Genomic DNA, 20,394 nt, shown 5'->3' with positions numbered 1-20,394 from the left:
ATAGAGAGATAAATAAGATAAATGTTTGCTTTAATTACGAGAATCAGATTTCTCTTGATCTTAATTTTCGATTACTCAACTGTTTTTGTACGCTGGGTATATGTTTAGTGTATGAGTGATTTTAAGTTATGGTGATGAAGAAGTGAAGTGATAGAAGTTGATGACTCGATGAGATTGAGTGTGATGTGTATTGGGTGTTCCCTGGTGGCTCGCTTGGGTTTGGATCGATTGAAATTTAGTTCATGTTCGATTCGATCAGACTCAGATCGACTTCAAGATGAACTTCATCAATCTGCTCCTCAGCATTTCGATTCTATATCATCATTCGACTTCATGCTCAGCTTCTAATCTCAACATTGAAAATGATCCAACTTGGCATCTTCCTCTTATCGGTCGACCCACTTTGAAATCAACTCAAACTTCTCCTTCTCTAAGTTTTCTAAGACATTCAAATCCAACCGTTCGATTATCGGGTTCATTACCTTCTATCATTCTTACTACAACTCAAAATAATCTTTTAGCAGCTCTCAATCCTCGTAATGGTTCAATAAGTAAATATCATGATCAATTTCAAGTTCCGATCGAATTTTCGATCATCTTCTTAAAGCAAGTCTGGAGTGTACCACTGACTTGATCTGCATTTGGTTCTAGTTTGGAGATTAGTACTTCCTACGAAAGAACCTATTCTCCGACATGCTGTAAACTTGGATCACAAATGTCAGTCAACAAAGGCCTCTTTAGAAAAGAATGAGAGTCGAAACTTATCAACTGGTGATGCAATTCGATTGGAACAGTGATTGGACTGGTATCAGGAGACAAAGCTACAACAACAATCAGGTTACTCACACTTAATCAAGGCCGAGTTCTATGGGAGCGACATATTCAAAAAGCTGGAGATGAAAAGACGGGATCCTCAGATAATTCATCTCATAACCTCGTTGACTTGATCTTCAGTACCGATCAACACTCTCCAGAAGCCTCAAAGCCTGATCTCATTGTCGCTTGCTGGGGTCAAAAAGTTCTTAGACTGAAGGGTAAAAGTGGAGAGGTACGATGGACATGGTCATCGGATTCACCGAACAGGTACGTATGAGTTCTTGTATTGGTGACTCGTTTGAGTATGTCAGTGATTGATCTTTGTCCTCCGATGAACAGCTCAGTGGCCCGTTTGCTTGTATATCCTTCATCAATCCCACAAATTGAAAGTTTGAGTTTCAAGAATCTACCTGATGGTACTTACGAGACCCATATCAGTACTTTATCAAGTTTAGAAGGACATCTTCAATCTACTCGAACTCAGTCTAAATTTCAATGTCGAAAAACACCTGAAGGACCTCTTCTCCTTAACATTCCGTCTACCTCACTACACGCAATAGTTTGTGTTAATCCTGATGGAAAACTTTCTTCTGTACAAATTGGACCCGTTCAGCAATCGGAATCTGATTCTTCTAAAGCTTTAAAGCTTTCCTCCTATTCTGAACCTGATCAGAATGATGCGCCCATACTTCAAGATATTGGCTTAGCTCATCACGGTATCTTTTTGGCTAGGTTTGGAAATGGACATGCGACTGTATTACGTATGACAGAAGACGGTTCTTTGAAATCTGCTTGGCAATTTGCTGATGAAGTATGTCTAATGATTATGAGTAGCCTAATGATTGCGCATATATTAACGGCTCTTGGGCTGGTTGATGTTATATAGGTTTCAGATGCTGCCTTCGCAGGAGCCATTGATCGAGATGGTCTACCATACGTCTCAAGAACCTTCTATGCTAAATCACTTGCTGTAAGAATTTTTTTTTCATAGAGAGATCCAGAAATTGTTTGATGAAATCTGAAATCTTGATTGGTTTGAAACAAAAGCTAGGCAATTTTGAAATCGTTGCATTGACACCTACTGAATTTACTCCTGATGGAATCACGACTGGACTTACTTTCAACCATGATCAAGTTGAAAATGGAAAAATATCACAAGTATGCCTCTTTCCAAACTCGTATTGTAAGATCATCATTGGATTGACCTTTATCTTTTTCAAATTTTTGAACATTTTTAGATCGTTGTAGAAGTACTTGAAACTAAAAACTATGTACCTTATTCTAGATCATTAATGGTCACTGAATTAGGTACAATTCAATTATGGCAAGGAGCTGAACTAAAATGGGAAAGACATGAAGATTTAAGTGAAGTAGGTGCTATTGTACCTTATCAAGCTTCTAAAGGAGATATTTCACTTTTAGGTGTTACTCCTTCAAATTTATTGCAATATGCTCTTCAAGCTGTCAAGGTATGTTAAAATTTAAATTGGTATGAAAACAAAAATAAGAAAGCTCAATTAGGTTGATGATCATATAGGAAAGTTTGGCAGACTTTTTGGATATGAAGATAGTTAGATCTAATTCAGTTTCAAAAACAAATTCTGAAAGGGTTTGGTTTATTGGTACTTCAACTGGAAGGCTTTTTGCAATTAAAGATGGAGCTGATCAAATTGGAAAGATTTTATGGAAAAAAACTATACTTGGATCTGGTTCTGAAAGTGTTCAGTGGAAGAAATTAGGAGTTGTTCATCATGAATTGGAGGGTTCTAAATTTGTTTTGGATACTGCTTTGTCTTGTGATGGGGTGAGTTGTTCTTACAACTCGGATTTTTCTTCATTTGGCATATATTGATGGGCTTTGACATAATGCGGTTTAGGAGGAATCATTGGCAGTCAAGGCTCGCGTTGACTTGCTTGAAGGTCGTATACTTGAAAACAAACGAGAAGTGAGTTAGGGATAAGTTATTGTTGTCGGTGTGATTTTGATGTGATATGACTATGGTTTAGGATGTGTTGACAGCGCAAGAGAATCCGAAACTACCTGTTGGTAGGAGGGTCTTGGCAGTACATGACAAAGGTTAGAATTTTCCTTACACGAACTGCATTTTGAGTTGAGAGCGATCGCTAACAAGACTTGGTATTGCTTACGACTGTGCACTGCAGACCTTGGCGGCTCACCTGCTCGGTTCCTTGGGGACAGAGGGGCTTTGTTCAAATACCATAATCCGAACCTGGTTGTTGAACTTAATGAAGAAAGTGGATCCAGGACAATAGAAGTATCCGATCAGCACACAGGTTCATTGGTATGGTCGTTTGAGATGGAAAGTGGGGTCGATACATCTTCGATCTTAGGATCGTTAACAGAAAATTGGCTAGTACTTGCAGCCCAAGATGACTCGATGGATGGGATGACACGATTGTATTCGATTGAATGGTATATGAGCTCAAAAGCTGATATTAGAGTAGATGGGTAAGCTTCCTTTTACACCAGTTGAATGGAAGTATGATTCCTAGATTCTTGAATTCGATATGCCAGGTCGAGTGTGAATTTGACGAGTTGCTCAAGAACATATATGGTACCATATGATATCAAGGCTCTTCATTTTAGTAAAAGTCGACTTGGAGTTACCTCGAGAGCTTTACTTGGTTGAGTAGATCACTTATTTGACTTTTCTTGATTGGAAAAATCAGGAAACTCTTATTTGAAAGAGCTAACACAGTTTCTCTTCACTTACGATTATCATTCTTTAGTGGTGAATGAATTAGACCAGATTGTGAGCTTGTCAAGAAGGTTACTCGATTGTCGAAGACCAATGGGTAAACCTTCAAAAGAAGATATAGAAGAACAATTGATAATGTATAGTCCTGTTATCGACTTGGACCCAAAGAGTGTGATCACTGGTTCTCGATCAGTAAGTTTTGCTTGAATTTAAATGATCTTTTACATGAGAAAGACTTCAAACCAATCACGATTTCTTTGGGTTCTTCATAGACGATCGGATTGAAAAAGATCTTTAGTTTTCCAACTGAATTTGAATCTACATCAACGGTGATTGGAATCGGATTAGATTTATTTAGTTCTGTAGTTTCACCTTCAAGAAGATTTGATCAATTAGGAATCGAATTTAATAAACTTCAATTGATTCTAACTACCATTGGACTTTTGATTGGTGTATTAGGGCTAAAACCTATTGTGAGTTGTCTTCTTTTTTTTGAGTTTTTTTTTGATGAAGTCTTTGATTGATTATTCTTTTTTTGGGGGGGTTTTGTGTATATGTGGAAATAGGTTAAAAATAAACATTTAAAAAGACAATGGTATAATTGAAGTAATGAAGATAGATAGATAGGATTTGATGAATCTTTTGTTGTTGTAAGATTGAGTTAGTTGGATATCATCAATATATATATATTTGATTGGATTCTTTCTTTTTGGTATTTGAGTAGGATAGAATTCTTTTAAAACAAGTTGACTATATGTTTTTAAAGGGATATGGCATCCTCTTGTGTGTGTTTTTGGGGAAGGCTAGTGGGTATGGGTTTTTGAGTTTGAAGGAAACAGCAAACTTGATGTATAATCTCAATTTTGGATCTTTGGTGAACTCAGATTGATAGGGAGATATTCATTTGATTGGTGCTGACATTCTGACTGTGGCTTGTATTTTGATCTCTTCTAATGATAGCCTTGATAAACATGAATTGGGGTCAAAGTGAATGGGCTCTAAATGGGGAACTCTGCATAATTCATCAAGATTCTCCTAGAGTGATATGATAATGATCCTTGATATTTGATCATATTTGGTTTGATTTAGGATCAAATTGTTGTTTGATGGGTTGTCCACTTATTTCTGAGATTAAAAATAAAGTGTGAGGTCCAGGTTGAGCTTGGTATAATTTGTTTGGAGAAGAAATCAATCAGCTTCTTCACAATGCAGTTGAGAGTTGGTGAGTTGTATTTGTGATGGGCTCATCAAGATATCAGTGGATAGGCTCACAGTTAAGATCCATCACATTTCTTTTGGCAGGCTTTAAACTTCAAGTTGAACAAGAAATCAGAAACCCCCCTGTTCAGTTATCATATGTTTTCTTCCCAGATTGGATCAGGACACATTTGATCATCAATTTTTGATGGGTAAAGGCCGACCTGTAAACTTCACCAAAGTTCAAAAGAGTCTATCAGATCACAAAGGAGCATTTGAGTCTCTTATGCACCGATAACAGTACGATGAAGTCCCTCCAGTTGAATGAAGCCTTTAGAAATTGATCATCTTGACCATGCTGCGTTTCACATTGAGTTTTTCCTACTCTTTGGTTGCAATTTGTCCTACTTTTATTTCAAGTCTATCAGTCTGTCTTGATTTGTTCTTTCTTCATTTATCATTTAATCATACACTACAAGGATGTAGATAAGTGTAGAGAACAAAGAGAAAGAAAAGATACAGTTCAGTTATAAAGATCCCAAATTTTTGTCTATTTGCCACACCAATTTGGCAATGTGGTAAACTGTAACAGCTCCTATGAGATCATTAGCTTTTGTTCAGTATATCTGACTTGATCAAGTCATCATAGCACAAGAAACATGACACACAACTTTAAGGGACAAATGTTCTCCTCATAGAAATCCGGCCTAACAGATGATTTACAATTATTACCGAATTTAATTCAACTTCAGTAATAATTGGAGTTGGATTAGATTTATTTGATCCAGTGCTTCCTTCTTTTTGATTTATGGTATACAAATATTGTTCTGGAAATTTCCAGAAGATTTTTCCCAGATCATCAGAAAGAAAAATTATAATGGTATCTGGCATTCTGGTGTTCTGGAAGTTTGAACGCCCCAGCAGTCCAGAATACCAGAATCCTGAGTACATGACTGTGACACAAAGTGGAACCTTATTCACAGAAATATAGTTTTCCAGAACACCAGAAGGGTTCTGGCGTTCTGGCAAAAACCTTCTGGAAATCTCCAGAACAATATTTGTATACCATATTTGAAGGTGCTTTTGGTAAGGATCACTCTCACACTAATAACACACAAGAATTACTTTGGTCTCACTTGGAAGCAAATAAAATCAAAATTGAAACAAAGAAAGTTGATCAATTGAATAACAATTCTACATCTGAAGCGGACAGTGTTGATGTGGATCAGGGAGTACCATCAGGTGCATTTTCATTTGGAGCCGGTATCCAGTCACAAATAGTTGACAAGATGAATAGCTACCTCAAGAATGTGGACTACGCTGATCCCAAGAAGATGGCAGATCCAAAAGAGGTGCTACTCTGGTGGAAGGTATGTACAGTCTCTTAGTTTCTTTACGGGTATTTTGATGTGAAGATCATGCATTGATCAAACTTTGGGATACAGGTACATGGTTACAAATACCCGGTCCTTTCTTCCCTAGCGTTGTAGTATTTGAAGCTCAACAAGAGCTTTACGACACCTAAGAAGGGATAATCTACTATGTGTAATATAGTAGAAGTTGCCTAAAGACTGCCTTCTTCAAAGAAACCAGCACAAGGGCACTTGCTGACCACTTTGTGATACCAGAGAAATAGATAAAGGCAGCAGAGAAATATCTCAATATAAGTATTAGTGGCTCTCAAACCTGACCCAGTTTCAAAAAACCCGGTTGCTCCAGTTGAATTTTGGGCTGGGAGCTGTCAACAAATGTCAACTTGATACACAAAGTTACTGCCAAAAAACAACTGGGTCAACTGGGTTTTTTTAAAACCGGGGCAGGTTTGAGAGCCACTATTATTCCCAGATTTTAAGCACAAAAAGTCCACAAACTATGTTTATTAGTAGCAATACTGTTGTAAGTATTATTTGCAAAGAGACTTATAGTCTTTAACACACGTAAATAAATTTCTCCTTGCTTTGAAGGGACAGATTCAAGTGATCTTAGTACAAATATAGTAAATAAATGATGATTTATAGCACTACAACAAAGGTATAAGATGCAGAAAGGGGAACAACAATCCCAAAATCATCAAGGAGTACTTATATCCACATGTAACAACCTGTACAATAGTCAACAGCCTCAAAAACCAGCCAAATCTGCCTAAAGAACCCTAAAAACCATATGATGACACAATGTAATGATCTTGTTACTAATGTATGATGTAGTTTTCACAGCCAAAAGTGATTAATGACGCAATGATTCAATGTACAGCACTTCTTATGATGAATACAGGTGATCTTTTCCTTGTAAACTAGCTGCAAACCAATTTTTGAGATTACAAATTTTTTCTGATGGGGTCCAATTTTAGATTACTATAGTGCATCTTGTAGCCCTCGTGATACTAATCATTTATCACACCCATATGACCTACTTCTGATGAGTGATGAGTAAGATATTGAGTTGTGAAGTTAAGGTTTTTGGTGTTACATGTTGACTTGTGACTGTAAATTCAAGATTCACACCAATTTCTTATTTCCCTTATAACGTTGTTCATACACCTCCGCTACTAGTGATTTAAGGTTTTTACATTATGTAATCTACTCTTCTGCGGTGAATGAGCTATCTAGCATCACAATCTGACATCATTTGACATATGTAATTAGCTGAAAGCCTTCATTTTGACAAAATTCACCCATTTTTACCACTTTTCACAGCTGCCACTCTGTTTTTCTTGCCCATGTAATATGACATCGTCTTCTATAACCTTAAAAATCCCAGAAAATTTTCTTGGCAACCTTAAATTCCATTATTACCACCATTACATATGTAAACTACACGTATAACCCTTGTTTACCATCCTTGAAAAAGTACCTTTCTGCTAATAACTTCTGTTTCCCCTTATCAACCTTCAAGATTAAAAGTGCTACAGTATCATATAATGTTGTTATTTCATATTCCAACCTCATAAAACCCAAAACTCTATTCTTAATACCCTAAAAACCATTTTCCAACCTTTATACCTATATTTTCGAATTTTTCTTATCTTTTCTTTTTCTGTCTTTTTGTAATAATTTGTAAGTAAACTATAATGATCTTAAGAGTTTATTTGAAATGTGATGACATAATCTTGAGCCAATAACTACACATAAGCCTATAAGAACTTCAATTGATCTGAAACCCCCATTTTGAATTTTCTGCTACACTGAAATTTTCTAATAACTTGGTAAAGTAATAATGATTAATTTCCTTGATAGATCCCCTATATATTTCACCACAGTGTGAAATTACCTCAGTGTTGTTGGCACTTCAAGTGCAGTAGAGTGGCTTTTCTCAGCCGCTGCGGATGTTGCAAGTGCTGACCGAGGCAGTTTGGTACCACAAACAATTGAGACATCTGTAGGTAGTCGGATGTGGATGAGGCAGGGTGTCCCTAGGGGTAATTCAATGGAGGCAGTAGTTGGGGCAGTTGGTGATTTAATTAACACTTGACATAGGTGACTTAATCAATTACATATTTAGAATTTAGAGCTACAAGAATACCTGAATGTAATGAAATCAAATAGTGTAGTGCGCTGCAGCGCTACACAACAAACAATGAAAAATTTCTGCTGCACCAGTGAATCGCCGTTGCCATTTTTGCAGCCAGAAATCTGGTGTTGCGCTGCATTTTCTGCAACAGAGATTTCTGGTGCACTGCAATTGCTAAAATCTGAGAATCCTATTTCTCGACTGCAACACGGCACAATGGGCTGCAATGCTTTGCAGCACAACAGTCCGGTGTTGCTCAAAGCTTCTTATTATTGAACTCACTCCAGTGAGGACTTCACAAATTAAAAAAACAATGAAGCAGTATGAGTTTGAATTACCTGGTTTCATTCTGCAGAAGATCCTGTCACTTGGCCAATTTCTATGATGAGAATTTACCATCAAATGCAATTTGACCCAAAAACCACACAAGTCAAATGAGTCATCAAAGGAAACACCATACAATTCAAAAAAGTCATACCTCATCATAGTTGTTTGTTGACCTTAAATTAATTATGTTGCAACTCTTTGTTTGAGTAGTTGCAGTTTCTGAAAACTATAGATGTGTTTTCATATCATCATGATTTACAAAATTCTACAAAAACTCATTCTATACAGACTTGATGATATTTCACCTCATTTTTTCAGATAGAAAGTCTTTGGTGGAAAATGTCACCAAGGTTTTGTGGGTTTTCCCCATGTTAACATATTGTAGATGAGGCTGTTTGTTACTTTGTTGAATGAAACATTTGTCCTTATACACTAAGAGATCTTGTCAGACAGTTTCTTTTATTACCAGGTGAGAATTTTTTTCAATATCTTTTGAGCGCATTTTCTTTTTGATCTTTGCCATAGAGATTTTTTTGCAACGGGATATGACTCTGAGAGCCCAGAAGTCAAGCCCATCCCTCAAATCAACACTGCTTGGAGTAGGCTGACCAAAACAAGGCCTGAGAGCATCCACAGCCGTGTGGCGTAAACCGTTTCGTACGGAAATTTAAGGCAAAAACATCCACAGCCAATGCCCTGAATTGTCACATAGCTAAGGGAATTTCCTCTGTGCAAGCCAAAATAGAAGAAATTTGTTCTATTTTGGCTTGCTCCCTAAATTCATCCGTACCTCGCTCTTCCCATAAAACTCCCACTTCCTTGCCGACACTCCCTGCAAATCATCCCCCTTGATGATCAATAACCCATAACTCACCTTGCCAAATATGCTTCAAGCCATCACACTGTCATTTTACTACTCACTGGCAGGCCAGTGAGTACGTCCAGCTCAATCCAATCTCAATCCAATCTCAAATCCATGTCAGTTCAATATCAATCCAATCTCAATGTTTGGCCCAGAGTAGCAGACAAACAACCTTCCAGAATGAACTGGAATAAAGTTTGGTTGCATGTCCACACATGAAGGTGTCAGAATGTCTGGAAGGTTTGTGTGATTATGCAGCCCATGCATATCCCCCACTCAAACATAATTGGAGGTCAAACTGATATTGAACTGACATTGGATTGACATTGGATTGAGGTGAATGGAACTCACTGGCCTGCCAGTGACTAGTAAAATGACACTGTGCATACTGTACAAACCACGGCTGTGCATCAGTTAAAAATCATGCCTCAAACACTTCCCTAAACAATCCGTGCGACCCTCCGTACGATACTAATTTACGGCACGGCTGTGGATGCTCTGAGTGAATGGATAGAGCTGCTCTTATTGAAGAAATGCCTATCAGAGCTTTTATGAAGACTTGTCCATTTTGAGCTCATTGATTTAAGGTCTTCATCCAATGAGGAATGAAAATCTTGATGATATCCAAGAGTTGAAGTTTTTGCCAGTGTTTTACTTAGTCCCTATGGACTTCGATCGAGTAAGTAAACTTAACCACGCAATGGAATTTGAATCAAGATGCAGGGAAGCAGGCAGGAAGCAGGTTTTTTTTAAGTTTTTTGGGCCTTGAGTGGCAAATGCTGTGACTCTGAGACAGGCTGTGGCAACAGGCGGTAACACAGCAAATATGTTGTAGGATTGAGTCCCATCTTGTGTGGTATTCTCACGTATTCACAAAGCTCCTGATTGCTGAATAATGGTTACAAAGGTTAGGGTTAGGGGTGACTCTCGGTCCCTCGGATTCAATTGAAAGACAGGATAATCATCCAATTTCACTACACTTAGGGGTTAGGGGTTTGGGGGTTCGGGTTGAATTTCAAAAAATTCCGGAGCTCAGCAAAAAGTATCTCTATGTTCTTCACTATTCGCATATCTACATATATCTCGCGCAACATATACTGTTCCTACAGTCCATCACAGCATCATATCGCGAGCACGGATCAGCGTGTTAGAAGTCTTGACAAGGGACTGATCAGATTTCATTGCCTTCAATTGCCTGCGAAGATGTTGAAAGCCTGAGTTCCCTTTGACTTCTAAATCTAGATCTTCTCGTATTCAATAGTACTTCTCAATCATCTAAGGGAGACTTGGTGAAAGATGTTGATATTAAATGTTCAACTGGGTACTGGGGATCATCTATTACATTCTCAGCTTGAATCAGATTATCAACTAAATCATCGAATTCACCCCTGGTATCTTGGTCTACAATCCCTTCAATCCAGTTGGTTACTACTATCTGTTCATTCTCCGAAAAGCCATGTGCTAATCCAGAGAGGGTTTTGAATTTGGCTCGACCAAAAGCTTCTTGAGAGATCCTTCGTAATAAGTTGAATCCCAACTTCGCAGCGTTGTAAGTTAATACTTCATCTGTGGTTCCATGAATCCAGTAGAAAGCAGTCGATTGATAAAACCCAGGAACCGTTGAAAGAAGTAATGGTAATCTAAAGGGTAGAGGTAGATAGCCCGACTTTGAAAAGAGAAATAGTCAGAACCTACATGAAATTTAAAATTTGCGTTCAACAAGAGAAAAGGACATACCAGCATCAATGTTGCAGCGGGGGGCTCTGGCAGTGTCAAGCTAGTAAGGAGGGTCATAACGGCACCTATTCGATTTTTGATTTTTCGAAAAGCATCCACATCAGTATTTATCCACTTACAAATAAAGAGTCAAAAAGAGGGTGGGATGAAATCATAAAGTCTACATACCTTGGCTGAAGCCTGCGATGATAGTCTTGTTCATCTGCATCTTTGATTCTATGACTTGCTCAGCAATAATGGTAGAGATCTGAACACAGCTTCGTCTCAATCCATCCTCATCTTCAAGATAGTTCAAGTCCCTCCAGTCATTAATGTTGAACCATCCAGGTCGCGCTCCTCCATTTGGTTGATCTGAATAGACAGTGATTGGAATGATGGGAGCTTTAGGGAGTATGAACCTAAGACCCGTCAAGTTTCCGATGCTTTGAGAGTCGAGTGGTCGTCGAAGAGTAGATAAGAGTGTTTCTCGCCATTGGTGTCCGTGAGATGAATCGGGAGAGCCAAGACCATGAATGAATACAACCGTCCAACCACTTCCTTTGCCGTCATTGGCATCGAGAGGTTCAAGGACATCGAATTCAATGGGAGTAATATCGGCCTCTGCGTTTGACCAACTTGCTCGGTAGATGTATGGAACAAGATGCTCTGGTCGAGGAGCTGGACCTTGAATGCTTCCAGGAGATGGGGTTGACAAAGTTGGCGTCGGCGAGGAAGTTTTATGATGTAAAAGTCGAGGTCCAAATTTTAGACCGAGCAGAAAAGAAGCGACGATGACTAGAGTTGATATGATGACTGGGTAGTGCCTAACGACCCATCTTATAAGCCTTTGACCGACGACTTTCAAGTTAATCGAGGACGAAGCCATCTTCCTTGCCAAGATGTCTAAGTTGTTAAGATCTACTGCTAAGCTTTGTCTTCGCGTTTGAGAATGATCAGGACTATTGATGGTTATTAGAGCGATGAAGGTTTCTGTGTATATTTTATATATGCGATAATAAGATAAGGAGCGATTCTATATACCAGCTGTCGAATACGGCCTTATTTATAGGCGAACGTATTCGTGAGTATGACCACGATTCCTCTTCTCATGGACGTTCATGACTATTCCTCCATTAGTCTTACTATGAACTTTTCTCCGTTGACTTATACCATAAGTCCTTTCTCTCTTTCTCTTAGTGGAAACTATTCCCAGATAGTCCTCTTGGTGTGCTATATCCATTAGCACATCTTCATTCTCGAAAGCGTTACATGTGCTTTCTCGAATCGTTTCTCCAACACGCCCCCTCGATTCGTACTGAGCACATGCAATGTTTGCGGTGTGGTTTTCTTCTTCCATCATACCCATTGCCTTCTGGAAGCCGTGGTGTTTGACTCGATCTAATGCTTTAGTTGTAATGTCTGCAACCATCTTTGTTGTAGATATGTATCTTAAATCCACTTCACCGTTGTTTACTAAATCTTTTACATAGTTGTAATGTACATCTATATGTTTTGTTCGTGAGTGATATACTGGATTCTTTGATCTTTTGATAGCGCTTTCGTTGTCACTGTACACTGTGACTGTCTTTTGTTCGTGCCTCTCAATCTCGTTGTTCAAAAGACATAACCATTGTGATTCCCTGATTAGGCTATTACCTTTGTTCCAGACTTACGCGCGTTTCGCGCTTTTCTTTTCTTAGTGCTTTTAATGAGCAAGAGTTCAACCTGTACTATCATTTTAAGTTTCGATAAGACTCATGAAGCAAGTAGGACTTCTGTTGCCCAGATGCTGTTTGCTCTCCCCCTAAAACAGAAGGCAATGACTATTGTTCATACCATGTGATAATTCAGTAGAGCTGCATGAATAGTTAGCTAAAGGATTTAGCAATCCCGACCGAGCATACTAGGCTTCATCGACTCCTATGGAGTAAGATCTTAGAATGAATTTCCGAGTGCAAGTATGCATCATGAAGTGCGAGATGAAACCTGGCCTGGATAAATTTTTCACATGTTTGGCTCATGGTGCAAGGTCAAGGGGATATTCGATTACATAAAAGTCTGGCATACGTGTCAGCGGGGTGGTATTTGACTTAAAACAATCCTCGGAATAATTGTTTCTGGCTTGTACTGTCGTTCTCGAAAATCATTTCGACAAAGTGAGACGTGCAGTGCGAAGCCATGTGTGGTACGTACACGCATTTTTGATGGTAAATGGATGTCGTTCAAGCAGTCGAGTACATAATCATTAAATCCGAGCGACAATACGACGATATATTAAAGGGAATCTACACTTAAAAGACTATGAATGAAGCAACGCAAAATAGAAAGGATATCCAACAGCAATTATTTATCATCGAACGCACTCCAAAAGCTGATTCCAATCTCGTAAATCTCAAACTTAAAGTGCATAATATTCAGAATATGTATGTATATTTATTCGTCATCTTATCTTTGGACGTCTTCAAGTTAGTTGAAGCTAGTCTAGCAAAAAACATTTTTCAAACTCCTCAAAAGTTCGGAAGTTTTAAGATGGGACAAGGTATTCAGACAATATCAGCTCAGCCATTAAAGCTTTCTACACCAAAAGGTATACTCGGAGGACCATTAAGGTTAAGGCCGGCTAAACAAAACCCAACAGCAAATCCCATAGGAAGTATGTCTTTCCAGTGATCCTTTCTGATCTTCTCAAGTAATAGGAAGTGATTGATTTTGAAAAATCTCTTTGATAACTTAACAGAGGGTCGAAAGAAACTTTTGCAAGCTGGTTGGCCTGGCTATATGCCGCAAGCAGAGTATCGTCCTCAAGGTGTTACAGGAATATCACCAGGAATATCATCAGGAATGGATGATCAAATACCAAGTTTAGGAATGATGAAGAAACTCACATCTGGAAGACCTCAAGAGGATTATATTAGCTCACTTGAAAACGGATTTAGTGGATTTAGTAGAAATTCAGAATTTGATGACATTCCAACTCTTTCTAGAACTTCATCCGGTTCCAGTCAAGAATTTTACACACCTACTCTAAAACTTACACCTGAAGGTTACAAGAATTTCCCTGGTATGTGATTTGAATGTAACTACAAAGTTGAAGATTTTCAAAATCTGATTGGGTAATTGCAATTGATTTTTAAAGCAGAAGTTATAGATAAAGTTAAAATTAGCAAAAGTCTTAATTTTTATCAAAGGGCTGTGAGTTGGTTGAAGTCAATGAAAAACAAAGCAAAGACAAGACAAGGGTAGATAGAACTACTTGAATTGAAAATTTTATGAAAGCTTTTCTTTTGTATTGTTGAAAATATATGTAGATGTGAAGTTTTTCAGTAGTGCAGATTGATTTTATTGAAACAATGACAAAGAATTACATGTAGCTGACCGATGTTTTACAAGCTTGTGCACTTTTCATTTTTCACAAAGCTTTGAATTTATTAATCTTGGCATTCATTCTTATTTGAACTGTCCTGGAAGCTCAAAGTACAAAAAAGTGATCTGAGAGAAGAGGATTGATGATGTAGACATCCAACTCTCAAACCTTGAATCTATCCACAAACCCAGAAGCAACACATTCTTACCTTCACCCACATATGGTTAATTAAAGCTTGGGTCAAGAACAAAGACCCCAAAGCCAGGACTCTTCCAATACAACATAAAACTGCCAACAAATCATGAATCCCATTGCAAGGTATCCAAACTGGGTAAACACAGTCATATCACCTCAAACTGGGAACAATGACATATGATTAAATGTCAAAATGTGTATTGTCTATCATGTGATATGGGACATGTAATGAAAGAACATACAAGACTCTACAAGACTACATCACAGACTTGTAGTTGCAAAATTCCTTACACCATATTATGATCCTTATGAAAAATGTAACTGTTGATGAAATGCTGGACAGTAGATGTCACAAACACAAGATTAGTATAGGTTGTCCACACCACTGTTATCTTTTCTCTTTCTTCTTCATCCGCCAATCTGAATAGCACATTTGACACCAGACCTTGATCCCCGCCGATAACCCCACACTGTGACCTTAACACACCAGGTCTATGAAGTGTGAGCAGACCTTTGATGACAGTCAACTCTTGATATAAGCAAGCCCCATGTATGCATATTGTGATTTAAGCAAGGGTTGTTGTGCATTTTTTTTGGTATACCTGAGTGCCCAGCTAAAATCAGATTGCTTGAAGCATAATGACTAAGGCCCTGTTTGGTATGGCTTACAAAAGCGGGGCAAAATGCATTATATTTTGAAAATAATCTATTTTTCACATTTACAAAAAATCATGTTTGTTACCACATTTGCCCCTTTTCACAAAATGCATTAGACCACCAATAATCTATTGTTTCAATAAAAACGTGGCATTTTGAAAGCTGCCCTCAAGTAGCTTTCAGAATCCAATAACACATCTCAAACCCAGTGCAAGCCTTCAAACTTGACCCTTGGCAGGATCAAGCCAACTTTTTTTTTGAATTTTGCAAAGTACAAACTATTCTCTACCTCAAGTCCCACTCCCACTTCAACCTCACAGCTCCCCTATTGATTTCTCTGATCCACTGTTTTCCTCATCTCCTTTTCCTCATTTTTGATTCCTAGACTTTGGGCTCAGTATTCAATAGACGACAAGTACTTGATTAATGAATTGATTGATTGTGAGTTGTCGGAATTGGACAGATTGGACATCATGATGATTTTGAATTTTGAAAGATGGCAAATGGCCAGTACCAAACACCATTGATCAATTTCAACTTTGAAAAGCCACTTCTTGCAGTTGACAAATTTTGAAACACAAATTCAGAAAATAATAGGTTTTGCAGTTGCATTATCTATTGATTGATAATGTATATGTAAAAGCTGAAAGCCATACCAAACAGGGCCTTTCTGTCAGCCCTTGAGCTTTTGCAGAGCAAAAGCCAAAAGGACTTCAACTAAAAAATATCAATAAGAAAATTATAAAACTAAAAAATAATAATTACACCTTGAAAGTCTAGTCTCAAAGACAAAAAGAACAGCCCTACAATTTTACACAGCATGAGGAAAACTGTAGGAACATTTACACCTTACCGTCTAGTTTCAAAGACAAACCAATAACCCCTTATCACCAGTTTCAAAGAAGAAAATTAACTGCTTCATTTGTAAATAAGCCAAACAGAACGAATTCGAAATACATTTCTAAAAACAACATCCTGATACGGAAGACTACTAAAATACATAAACCACCTTCCCAAAACGGACGAGTCCTCCGAATGCGTAAAAGAGTATACTCCACCAAAGCAACCAACGAAGCCTTACTACGAATAGACCTTTCTAGAACAGGTACAACCACGAGCAGGCCTCCTAAAAGTTTCAGTAAGAAGAAGTAACCACGAGTCAGCCGCAGCAACAAAATAGTATAAATAGGAGAGGTTTCTCAATCAGAATACCTCTCCTCACCTTCAGACAACAAGTTTTATTCGATCCTAAAAGATTAAGAAGGCATAGCTTTTTACTACATGATTCCTAATAAGCTTTTCCCATTAGCAAGAAAATCCAAAAGTACTATTCGATAAGTAAGTCAACAACTTCTTATTATTCAAAGTTCTTTTCTCTTTCTTTTCAATCTAAAGCAATCTAGGCTAGCCCCATAAAAGCCTATCATACTCCTACTCTTAGGAGCGTACAATCTTGGTCATGTACCACTGGTTCTGCAACGTAAAGTTGACAGGATCCCTGTGTCTAGTAACACAGGCTATTCATGGAAGCCACTTCCTCGAAATTTACCCGGCTTAGAAGTTGACCTCTTCACTCCTGTAAATCCTTACAGTAAGCCGTGGTAAATTTGAAACCGTCTCTTAGTGTTCTTAATTTTAGATACTAATATTCAGCATATTATCTTCCTTCTATTGTAGAAAGAAGTTAGCGAAGATCTTACGTACACAGCAAGATCACTTGTCAGGCTTCTAAAGTGAGTAAAGGTTAAATTATTCACCTTAGATTAATAGCCACCCTGACAATTGGGGGCCTCACCGCGTGTTACTAAAAGAAACCCGGAACCAATCAAAGAAAAAGAAAACGTTTAGTTTTCGCATATAATTTCATCTTTCTTTTTTTTATTCAAAAGTTTTCCTTTAGAGAAAAAAATATCAAATAAACAAAAGAAAATATTCCTTTTCATTCTCGTGATTCACTATCTTTCCACGATTCAGTCTTCAACTTCAGAGCATTCATCGTTAGATCTCCTTAAAGAACTACCGTATTTCGGAGAAAAAGAAGAACGGGTTCTCACTTATACCATAGTCAGAACTCATTTCGGATATCATAACCTAAGACCTAATCATCCATTTTTGCAGATACTGCAAAGAATAAATCAATTAGAACCTTGAAATCTTTTCAAAAATTTCTCAATCACAGGAATTATCGACCTTGAAAAACGATCTCTTAGATCTCTCCCTACAAATCGAGAAACTTATTGAAAAAGTCATCCAACTAGAGATTGCTGAAAGGAAACAAAAGTAAGCACAGAACTTTTTCATAAAAAGTACCCTGAAGACGCTTAGTGTATTTAACAAATACATACCACCCTTTGCAGTGAACCCACCGGATCCAAGCAATCAACCTCCGGGAGCACAGCCCATCCAGCCCCTGAACCAAGTGTTAGGAAAGGTTCGAGAACCAATCCTATCAACCTTACCAAGGATTCAGCTGAAGACACCATCAACCACTCCGTTGAATAATCAGTCTACGCCTCCTACGACCACCACCTTGACTACCGAGACAACGATTACTGGGTTGGCGAGCACTGGTACCACCAATCGCCCTGGTAACTTGTCTTTTGCTTCTATACTTTTGTTGCACGCAAAGCAAACTGACAAGCAAACCACAATGCCTCCTAGAAAATCTGATCGAGTTCGAGCAATCGAGGACAGGGTCGGCAGACCTTTGTACTCCGACACAGCCAGAAGAGCCAGTTCAGTCGGTGCAGCACCAGCAAGATCTAATGCAAGAAGATCAAGCGTTAGATCAGCAACAACCGAGCATGACGGCAGAGGACGAGAGACTGATGATGTCCCTCCACAACAGCAACTTTTGCAACTGGAAGAAAGCTTACGAATCAAATCCGAACAACACGAGGGCTATAGAGATCTATCTGTCCTTGTGGAAGAACTCTCACAACTCGTTACACTCCTCCTGGGCGAGGAGGAAGTCTGAAGCGATCACTAGGTTGGAATCCATACGTCCAAGAAGCGAATTTCCTAGCAAGATTGAACAAGAACTCATCAAGCGACCCTCAACCAATGTCACATCAAACGCAGTCAATGTCCCTAGCAGGTCTGTCCCGGAACTCCGGAAAGAAAGTAGCTCAGCAACCTTACAAGAAGCCCGATCATGTCCAACAGGAGTCAGACAACATGCAGTCGATGCTGTCGTTCAGCAGAGCTTACTACAGAGCCATCAAAGGGATCAACAAGACCAACAAACCAAAAGGCAAGCAGTCGTCCCAACAATCTCAGGAGAAGCAAGACAAACGTCCAAATCAATGAATACACATTTCGACTCAACTCCCAGTCCTTTTTTATCCTCTCAGCGAGTATTGTGTGAAGGAATCGATCAAGCTACATTACAAAGACCAGCTATCCCCACTAGAGACAAAGAACCAGAGTTGTATGATGTCCATTCTATATCAACAATTGTACCGACTCCTTTTACTTCCACTCTTTTAAGTCAAAAGAATAATGTCGAAAACATTGTGTTATCTTCCGTTACTACAGCTCCATTGAGTAATCCAAATGCTATCAAAACAATTGTACCGTTGTAGAACTCCTACGCAGTGTAGGGTAGGCTGAGCCGGAGAAGGTAAGAATCACCGCCTAGAAGAACGGATGAAACTACGGTGCTGCGAAGCTGCCTTCAACCTAAGAAATTCTACGAAAAAATTACGTAGGACAATTCTTAACACTTCCGCCTTTACAAGTTTCCCGTAACCCTAATTTACCCCGTACAAGGATATTCACACTTTATAAACCCTATTTATCCCGCCCACAACTGAGCCACACACACAAAGTTAAAAAAAAACAACTTAAAAAAACACAACTTGTCCTGGAATTGAACCCAGGTTCAGTCCTTGTTCCCCGGCCCTGATCTGGCCCTGTACTCGAGTAGATAGAACACAAAATAAAAAAATTAAAATTAAAATAGCACAACCCTCCTTCCACTCGACTTCAACTTCAACAACTTCCTTAACACACAACGAATCAATCCTTTAATGTAAGTCTTTCTTTTCTTCCTTTTACTTGACTTTTAAACTAATAGCTAACTAATCTAGAAAACTTGCTCTTTCTTCTTTATCCTTTATGAATAGGATAATCGAGTTGAACACAACACAACTACACTAACGATCAAAACACAAAAAAAACACTTCGATCGACTTCCTTCGATCCTCTACTCGATGCCACGATGAACCCCTCAATTCCCTCCTCAAAAGAGCCCCTTATATATCTTCCAGCTTCCCAACTCCGACCGATTCTTACCTTTTTCACCCGACCGATTCCTTCCTCCTTATCTCCTTCCACCGACCGATTCCTTGGCTTTTCCCACACTAAACAGTTGATTTACTCCCATACTCGACTTTTGAATTCACAGTAAGTCATCTGTCAAAAAGGTAGAAATTTGGAAAAATTAGTGGCAAGCTATCTGACCAAAAACGTAGCAATCATGGGTCATGAGTTTTAGGTATCTCACCTAAAACGTAGCAATTGATTGCCGATTGCCATTTTTAGGTAACCCCCTTGAAAGCCTTGAGTGCGCCTATTCTAGCCTGTTCTCCTCTGTTTCATAAGTCGAGTCCCGGCTAGTCCCAGCCTCTCTTGGCCTGGTCTTGACAGATCTAGACAGATATTGATTCTGCGCTGTCAAGCTTTCTATAGCTTGACAGCGCCACAGGAGATGGGACTTCTGCCCTGAATATTGCCTGGGTCCACTCGTCCCATTCACCCTCCTTCATTTCATAGCTTATTATCTTTCCCTAAATCACCACTAATCAACTTTCCTGATCATAATCGCAAATGAGTCCTACCTGTTACACAGCACCTTCCAAAGACTGCATTGTCATTGATAGCAGTTCCGATAATGAAGACTCTCACCAAAAAAAAAAACCTTCCAATTCTGATGTAGACAGTGACATCAGCTTGGAATACCTACCAATCAGCGATGATGAGTCCTCCAGTGAGGAGGAAAAGGATGATATCAAGATCATTAAGAGCTG

The 20,394-nt window shown here is 38.7% G+C and overlaps 5 protein-coding genes across 5 annotated transcripts; 4 read left to right on the top strand and 1 right to left on the bottom strand.

The window, feature by feature from the left end:
• Window positions 1-168: 168 nt before the first annotated feature.
• MELLADRAFT_93366 (uncharacterized protein) lies at window positions 169-3,290 on the top strand (the record flags this gene model as incomplete). The annotated part of the gene is made up of 11 exons (XM_007406252.1): window positions 169-238; window positions 342-551; window positions 652-717; window positions 795-1,083; window positions 1,156-1,627; window positions 1,703-1,786; window positions 1,864-1,974; window positions 2,055-2,285; window positions 2,354-2,620; window positions 2,694-2,739; window positions 3,019-3,290. The coding sequence occupies 11 exons, from the start codon at window positions 169-171 to the stop codon at window positions 3,288-3,290; spliced, it is 2,118 nt and encodes a 705-aa protein (XP_007406314.1).
• A 351-nt stretch (window positions 3,291-3,641) lies between these two features.
• Window positions 3,642-4,510, top strand: MELLADRAFT_70941 (uncharacterized protein; the record flags this gene model as incomplete). Its single annotated transcript, XM_007406253.1, has 3 exons — window positions 3,642-3,728; window positions 3,809-4,009; window positions 4,103-4,510. 3 exons carry the CDS (start codon window positions 3,672-3,674, stop codon window positions 4,139-4,141), a joined length of 297 nt encoding a protein of 98 aa, XP_007406315.1.
• Window positions 4,511-10,699: 6,189 nt separating this feature from the next.
• On the bottom strand, window positions 10,700-12,034 carry MELLADRAFT_102973 (uncharacterized protein; the record flags this gene model as incomplete). The annotated part of the gene is made up of 3 exons (XM_007405826.1): window positions 10,700-11,098; window positions 11,170-11,234; window positions 11,338-12,034. 3 exons carry the CDS (start codon window positions 12,032-12,034, stop codon window positions 10,700-10,702), a joined length of 1,161 nt encoding a protein of 386 aa, XP_007405888.1.
• A 1,535-nt stretch (window positions 12,035-13,569) lies between these two features.
• On the top strand, window positions 13,570-14,485 carry MELLADRAFT_102972 (uncharacterized protein; the record flags this gene model as incomplete). Its single annotated transcript, XM_007406254.1, has 3 exons — window positions 13,570-13,801; window positions 13,886-14,209; window positions 14,457-14,485. The coding sequence occupies 3 exons, from the start codon at window positions 13,570-13,572 to the stop codon at window positions 14,483-14,485; spliced, it is 585 nt and encodes a 194-aa protein (XP_007406316.1).
• Window positions 14,486-18,014: 3,529 nt separating this feature from the next.
• On the top strand, window positions 18,015-18,341 carry MELLADRAFT_102971 (uncharacterized protein; the record flags this gene model as incomplete). Its single annotated transcript, XM_007406255.1, has 1 exon — window positions 18,015-18,341. The coding sequence occupies one exon, from the start codon at window positions 18,015-18,017 to the stop codon at window positions 18,339-18,341; it is 327 nt and encodes a 108-aa protein (XP_007406317.1).
• Window positions 18,342-20,394: the final 2,053 nt, after the last annotated feature.

The sequence above is a fragment of the Melampsora larici-populina genome, assembly GCF_000204055.1.
Source record: "Melampsora larici-populina 98AG31 unplaced genomic scaffold MELLAscaffold_5, whole genome shotgun sequence".
Lineage (NCBI taxonomy): Eukaryota > Fungi > Basidiomycota > Pucciniomycetes > Pucciniales > Melampsoraceae > Melampsora > Melampsora laricis-populina.
This window is presented reverse-complemented; position numbering and strand designations above follow the sequence as displayed.